A 7,858-nucleotide genomic window follows, 5' to 3' on the forward strand; every position below is an offset into this window, starting at 1 on the left:
TCAGACTTGACTAAAATATTTATTAGTAAATAGACATTGATCTTAAAGTATTAACTCAAGGTTTGAGTTTTCAAACCTTGTCCGTGCGCATTGGATCATTTTGTTTTTTCAGGATTGAAAAAAAAATAAGGTTTTCGTGTGTTATGAGTTGGAAAATATGAAGAAAAATGAAAAAGAAAAACTGATATGGTAGTGAGTTTAGTGGGTTGAGAGGGAATGACTCCCTCCACCCTTCAACTTTTTTTTTTTTTTTTTTTTGTAAAAAAGTAACTTTGACAAATATACAAATAATTGTGATTTTATAACTAACTTCTATATTATACACGAATTTGAATAGTATCAAATTTGGCCGGACATTTTATAGGGAACGGAAAGCTCCGTGATATGGCACGGAAGCCCAAATTTGGCTTCTAGCCGAGCTGAAAGTCACTATATCTGACGTGGCACTGTACGGATCATCTCGTAGATCCAACGGCTAAAAATCCCACACAACCAAAAGATCTCAAGAAAGAAAGCATTACAGCTTACGACACTCGCTAGTCGTCAGGGTAGACTCTTCTACACCCGTAGTCACTGTGTGTTTTAGTGAGAGAAAGTAGAGAGAATAACTACGTGACTTCGAAATCTCACAGGTATGTTTGCATTAATTTAGGTACACCTATAAATACATGTCGCTGATTGTCGATCATCATGCGGAATTTTATGACATACGCATCTGCTTTAACTCGAATTTAGGGGTTTTCGTACTTTGACGTGAAAGACGATTTCTAGGGTTTCGTTTTTTTTTTTCTGATTTACTGTTTTCAGCTTTGTAGATTGTGTTGTGGTTTTGAAAAACTGGGAGGAAATGCAGACGAGGAATATGGAGAGGAAGAATTCGATTAGGGAGAGAGGGAAGCGGGGTTTGGAGGGTGGTGAAGATGAGCAGCAGCAACCCGAGCGGAAGCGTCCGGCTTTAGCTAGGTATGGAATGAAGTTTGTTTTTCTTTTGTTATGGCGTAGGGTTGAGATCTAATTTGCAATTAGGGCAATTGACATGGTAAATTGTAGATTTTTTGTGAAATATGTAAAAGTAAGTGTGTTGAGTATAATATCATGTTCGTTGCTTTGATTTAACATGTCGATGATGATATAGTTGAGTTAGTTATTGCTTTTGTTGGATAACGTGTATTTATGGGGTATTGGTAAAGTTATGTTGGTTCTTTTGTTGTTCTGTTGGATGCTATACTTTTTTTCTACTTGAGTTATTCTCTATTTCCTCTTATACTTCCAATTATAGGAGATTACCATGTATGTATAGTTGATATGAGTTTGCAGAAGCACAAGCTTTTCTATCTTGTGTCAATAATAGAGATTAAATAGAGTCTACTATGGAACATAATGTATGAATAACATATCAAAATAATGCAATATTCTAAATATTTGCTTCTTGGATTTCCATAAGTGCTATTTCCTTCCCCAAGCAATTCTATCTCCACTTCTATTTTTCTTTTATTTCATGTTTTTACCTATGCTTATTATGGAGAACTTTAGGAATTCTACTTTTGATGGATATGTAATTGTATATGCAGTGTTATTGTGGAAGCTTTGAAGGTAGATAGCCTCCAAAAACTTTGTTCATCCTTGGAACCTATTCTTCGCAGAGTTGTAAGTTGTCCCCTTTTTCATTTCCATTTTTAAACATTTGACTTCTGTTGACTCTTGTCATGAGTCAAATCAAAAAAGTCAATGCAAACGATGACTAACATTAACATGTCTTTCACATGATATTGAACAGGTTAGTGAAGAAGTGGAGCGAGCTTTAGCAAAGCTAGGCCCTGCTCGACTAAGTAACGGAAGGTTTGTTTGTCACAATACTTTTCTACACAATTTCACAAATAAATTACAAATTTACCCTCTTTAGAGTAAAAACCAACTTACTCTTTTCAGACCTTCTTCCCCAAAGCGTTTAGAAGGACCAGATGGTAGAAACCTACAACTTCACTTCAAATCAAGAATGTCTTTACCCCTCTTCACCGGAGGAAAAGTTGAAGGGGAACAAGGTGCTGCAATTCACATAGTCTTAATCGATGCCAACACCGGACATGTTGTGACATCAGGGGCAGAATCGTCAATTAAACTAGACGTTGTTGTTCTAGAAGGCGATTTCAACAATGAAGATGATGAAGGTTGGACTCAAGAAGAGTTTGATAGCCATGTTGTGAAAGAACGTGAAGGAAAAAGACCATTGTTGACTGGAGATTTGCAGGTGGTGCTTAAAGAAGGTGTTGGAACTTTAGGGGAGTTGACTTTTACAGATAATTCAAGTTGGATTAGAAGCAGGAAATTTAGACTTGGTTTGAAGGTGGCTTCTGGTTTTTGTGAAGGGATTCGTGTACGTGAAGCAAAGACTGAAGCTTTTACTGTTAAAGACCATAGAGGCGAATGTATGTCCCCTTTTTCTTTTTTAAATCTTTTAATTTTAAAGCAAGTTAATTTTAAATATTATTCTCATTGTAGTGTACAAGAAACACTACCCACCTGCATTAAATGATGAGGTATGGAGATTAGAGAAAATTGGGAAAGATGGATCATTCCACAAGAGGTTAAATAATGCGGGGATCTTTACAGTTGAAGATTTTCTTCGCCTTGTTGTTAGAGATGCCCAAAAACTACGCAATGTAAGTAGGATTTGTTATTATTATTATTTTTTAATTGCATTATTATATTGTCATTTCAATGAATGATTTATTTTCTTTAGATTCTTGGAAGTGGGATGTCAAATAAGATGTGGGAGGCTCTTGTTGAGCATTCAAAAACATGCGTGTTGAGTGGGAAGCTTTATGTATATTATCATGATGATTCAAGAAACATTGGTGTTGTTTTCAACAATATTTATGAGCTGAGTGGCCTTATTGCTAATGACCAATTTCAACAAGTTGATTCTCTTTCAGATAGCCAAAAGGTATCTTTATATTTACATATTTTTTTCTTTATAATTAAAAAAAATACAATGCTATAATTTTTTTTTTTTTTTTTAGGTATATGTGGATACATTGGTTAAGAAAGCGTATGATAATTGGAGCCAAGTTGTGGAGTATGATGGGAAGTCACTTGTGAGCTTTAAGCAGTCAAAAAGGTCAAATGTATCAAGGAATGAGTATTCAGTGGGGTCCATAGAGTATCCAAGATCCTCAAATAATCAGCTAATGCCTCCACGTGTCCCTCTCGTGGGTTCCTCAGATTCAACCTCAGTTGACTCGAATCTTCTTTTAGGAGGTAAAATAAAATTACCATCTTTTTTACTTTTACTTTTTTTAAACAAAATAACAATAAAATTAATAAATTCAGGTTATAATGAAAATCTTGACACGGTGTACCAAACCCAACAACAACTTCCACAAAATCAATACGACATGAATTTCACTACAAACAATCGCCACATCAGCAACCCTAACCCTCTGCAAACCAACGGGTACGATAGCCGGTCAGCCGGGCTAGCCCTGGGCCCACCACAACCCTCCTCATCTTTCCCGGCAATGAACCCCTTCGATGACTGGTCCCACAACCGCATGGGCGGCGGAAGTGGCGGTCATGGCGGGGGGGACTTTATGTCGGAGGAGGAGATACGGATGAGAAGTCATGAAATGCTTGAAAATGAAGACATGCAGCACCTTCTTCAGCTGTTCAGCATGGGTGGTGGTGGGGGCGGCGGTGGTGGTGGTCATGGCGGGAACGTGGCGGAAGATGGGTTTTCTTTCCCGTCGTATATACCGTCTCCGGCGCCGAATTTCTTTGATGAGGATCGGAGCCGCCCTGGGAAGGCGGTGGTTGGGTGGTTGAAGATTAAGGCGGCGATGAGGTGGGGGTTTTTCGTGAGGAAGAAGGCGGCGGAAAGAAGACGGGCACAGATCGTAGAGTTAGATGATGATGAATGAAAAAGGTTGGATGGATGGATGGATGGAATGATTTTTAGGGTTTTATTGTACAGTGAGTAAGTTCAATTTAACAAAAACTTCTTTCTTGAAGATATGAAGTTGGATGGATACATATTATATATATTGGTTGTGTTTTTGTTTTATTGTATAATTAAAATTTGGTTTGTGAGAAAAAAAATTTATGGTATTGAAAAACCAGGGAGAAAGTGTTTTAATGTAATGATAACCCTGCTGAACTTGTAAGTAGAATGATGTGTTTTTACTTTTTTTTTATCAGCTTCATTCCTTCATATTGTGCCCTGTTTAGCAATTCAGTAGTCATTTTTTTTCTTTTTATTCCAAATAAAGAATCAAATATTTAAAACTATATCGTTTAAATACGCTTTGAAAAACTAAAATCCTATTCTTAGAAAAAATATGTATCATCTATCAAGATATAGCTTTATTTATCTATCTGTGATTGTAATTTGAAAGGGTTTTTATTAGTGTATTGATACAAACAAAAAGTTGAATATAATCTTTGTTAGTTTGTCTAACCATTTAGAAGTGTATTAATTCAAAGAATTTAAAACGATATACCCATTCTGATCTTTCAAATCATATTTAAACGATATATTTTTCTAACCATAATAAAAAAATTATGCTTTATTCACTTTAGTGTAGACAAAAAGAAAAAAATGAACTAAAATAATAATAAAAGAAGAATGAAAAATAATAATTAGTTAATTCGGTGTTGTAGATCAAATAATCAAATGACAGATTGGATGTAAAAAAAATTATATATTATGTTAAATCTTAATTTTAAAGGGATTGATGGTTTTTTTGAGTAAAAGTTCCAGGTTTATGAGGTTTTTCTTTTGAAGTAATACTAGATTATGACCCGCGTATAACGCGGGGACATATAAAAACAAAATTAATCCTAATAGCTAATCAATGTTTTTAAAAAAATTATTAATTTACAAGGATAGATGTTTTATTTATAAAATTATAATGATTAGTTAAAATTAATATATACATTGGAATATGTTATCGACGTTCTGTACGTGTAGATATTTGATATAATATAAGTGTACAATAGTTAATTTAAACTAATCATGCAAAATGTTTCGAAGATACGAACGTTGTTTAAAAATTGTAATCTTAACCATATATATGTGCTAATATTGATTCTTGTAATTATGATTTACACAGTATAAACAACATCAACACCAATTTTTTTGTTAATTTTGCTAAGTTTTTTTTTTTTTTTTTTTTTTTTTTTTTTTCATTTAATAGTACTTATTATATGTGCTACTTTGCCTTTAAAACCTGAAAGAAAATTCTAAGTAAAATAATGACTTTAAACAATAATTACTTAAAATTTACATCAAGAAACATTCAAACGATAACTAATTCCAACACTTGAAAAGGCTTCAGGATCATCAGCTAAATTGTCGGGTAGAAACTATAAAAAAATAGTCAAAATGTTGAAAAAACCTAAAAATTAGGGTAAATTACACCAATCGTCCCTCATGCACATGCCAGAAAGCATGTTTAGTCCCTATTTTTAAAAATTAACTCAGACCGTCCCTTGTTTGGTTAAAGCTTACATGTTTCATCCCTCGTTAATTTAATTTTGCACGCTTCATCCCTTATAGTACCTGAAATGACCATTATGCCCTTTTGGTATTTATTTTCTAATTAATTTAATGTTCTTCTTATTGTTGTTAATTAAAAAAAGAATACATATTATGACCCACTTAATCTCTTTATTTCCTTTCCAATTCATTTAATGTTCTTCAAGATCCCGATCACCATATTCGTTCATAAACCCGGTTCCTGGCACCACCTCTAGTCACCATCTCCATCTATAGACTTAGTGCCCGACAGCAGCTCCGGTCACCATCTCCGTCCATAAACTCGAAGTTGCGACTCAAATACAAAAAAAATTCAATCTACAACTTAAACACAAAAAAAAAAATCAAACCTAACGAATTAAACCCTCACCTAGTATTCCAGCGAAGCTATCAAACTCTTACCCTCTAGTATTCCGGCGATGACATCTATGTGTGAGATCGAGTTGTCAAGAGCTCGAGGATTGGTTTTTCAAATCTAGTTTCCGGCAATAAATGTGGTTGTCGGATCCATGGTCTCGTTCCTCACTTGAAATTTGCACCACCATGGAAATCGACCCTCACCTCATCCACCCCAGTCGCCGGTTTAAAGCTCAAGACACCAACGTTCTTCCATCGAGCACCTGTTTCACCTCCTCCTTATACCACCTGTTACTTGGAAAATAACCATAAACCACCACCTCCTTCACCAACAACATCTTTCTGTACAAACACCAGCTGATAATAACTCCAATTCGAGAGCCACCTAACCAGTAACCTCCTCACCCCAACAACTTCCAGTGGAAACTCCACCTGCAAGAACTTCAAACACCAACTACAGAATCTCGAATAATCACCATTACTACCAAAATACCACCAGTCGACCTCCTTTTTGTAGATCTGTAACCCTCTCGCTAGATGGAGAGGTGGTCCAATGACTTGGTTTCCAGTGAAGGCAACAGGAAAAGGGGAAATGAAAGGGGGAGGGGTTGATTGGGGTGTGGCGTGGTGATGAGGGTTTTATTCTGTTGTCGGAGATGTCTTGGAGTGGCCGGAGATATGTTCGAGTCGCCGGAGTATTGGAGTCGACGGTGATGGCGGTGGTGATGGGGGAAGAGACGAGTTATGAAGGTGCTTAGATTTAGAGTCAATTTCTTTTTCTAAAGGACAACAAATAATTATTTTTTATGATAAAAAATCAATAAATAAATAATAAATAATAAATAACAAATAAATAGAAAATAAATCAAAAAATAAATAATTAAGGGCAAAACGGTCTTTTTATGTTTGGAGGGACTAAGTGTGCAAGAAGAAACACACCCAGGGATGGTCCGAGTTAAACTTTGAAAATAGGGACTAAACACGTTTTCTGACATATGCACGAGGGACGATTGGTGTAATTTACCTTAATAACATTTTTAGCATTCTTTAGAAGATAAAGTACTATATAATGGATAACAATAGTATAGAGTGAGTACCTTCTTTGCCAACTTTCTCCATAGCGTTAGCAATAAGTTCACTGATCTCCCTTTCACTACACATACACACTCTTGTTTGAGCTTTTTTTTTGTTCATAGACGATAACCGAATGATCGTTTATTGTTTATATAATCTCACTGTCATGAAATATGGATGCAAAACATATGTTTCTTCCATACATCATGCTGATTAAATCTACAAATTTGATTCATATAGAAAGAATGAAAGAAGCATCCCGATTTTCAAATATTGTTATTTTCCACGTTTAATAAACATTTGAATGTAAGCACATTAATATATTCTGGTTAGGGAGGATAGAGTCATGGTAAAATTGGGAGGTACCATTGGTACCTCCAAGACACCACTCCAACTTGAGTGGGCTAGGAGGAGTGGGTTGTTTATGTAGCTTCACTAACCCGCTTCATCCTATCTCTCTCTCTCTCTCTCTCTCTCTCTCTCTCTCTCTCCCCTCTTGTACCATGTGTCTTAAAACTTATACCTTAGTTTTTTTGAATTTTTTAAAATTGAGTGGGTTGAAAAAGATAAGGTTTCCATGTGTTGTGGGTTGGAAAAGATGGAAGAGAGAGGAGAGGGAAAAGTTGATATGGTAGTGGTTCATGAATGATGGTTTCCATATTGATATGTAATCGTAAAAGCCAGATAATAGAGTGAGTAATTTCGTTCCAGAGACATGTTTGTGAGGCATGGAATGGAACATAATGAAAATTTAATACGATTTTTATGTTATATATTGCAATTTAAATTATAAAGATAATATTTCACATATCTTTGCTTAGTTATTATTATGTAATTTAAAAAGGTTTATATTGCAACTTTTATACTAATGTCTTATCTTATTGCTGAGAAAAC

At 35.0% G+C, this 7,858-nt stretch overlaps 1 protein-coding gene across 3 annotated transcripts; it reads left to right on the forward strand.

Annotated features, from left to right (window-relative positions):
• The first annotated feature begins 477 nt into the window (after positions 1-477).
• On the forward strand, positions 478-4,207 carry LOC111909627 (calmodulin-binding protein 60 D). Of its 3 annotated transcripts, none has more exons than XM_023905414.3 (9): positions 478-632; positions 808-963; positions 1,572-1,647; positions 1,778-1,839; positions 1,930-2,426; positions 2,500-2,660; positions 2,741-2,944; positions 3,021-3,258; positions 3,331-4,207. In XM_023905414.3, the coding sequence occupies exons 2-9, from the start codon at positions 848-850 to the stop codon at positions 3,915-3,917; spliced, it is 1,941 nt and encodes a 646-aa protein (XP_023761182.2). In that variant the 5' UTR covers positions 478-632; positions 808-847; the 3' UTR covers positions 3,918-4,207. The 3 variants fall into 3 exon arrangements, with proteins under 3 accessions (XP_023761182.2, XP_023761184.2, XP_023761183.2); XM_023905416.3 differs by having other exon boundaries at positions 490-632; positions 816-963; XM_023905415.3 differs by lacking the exon at positions 478-632 and having other exon boundaries at positions 689-963.
• Positions 4,208-7,858: the final 3,651 nt, after the last annotated feature.

This window comes from Lactuca sativa, chromosome 8, assembly GCF_002870075.4.
Source record: "Lactuca sativa cultivar Salinas chromosome 8, Lsat_Salinas_v11, whole genome shotgun sequence".
Classification (NCBI taxonomy): Eukaryota; Viridiplantae; Streptophyta; class Magnoliopsida; order Asterales; family Asteraceae; genus Lactuca; species Lactuca sativa.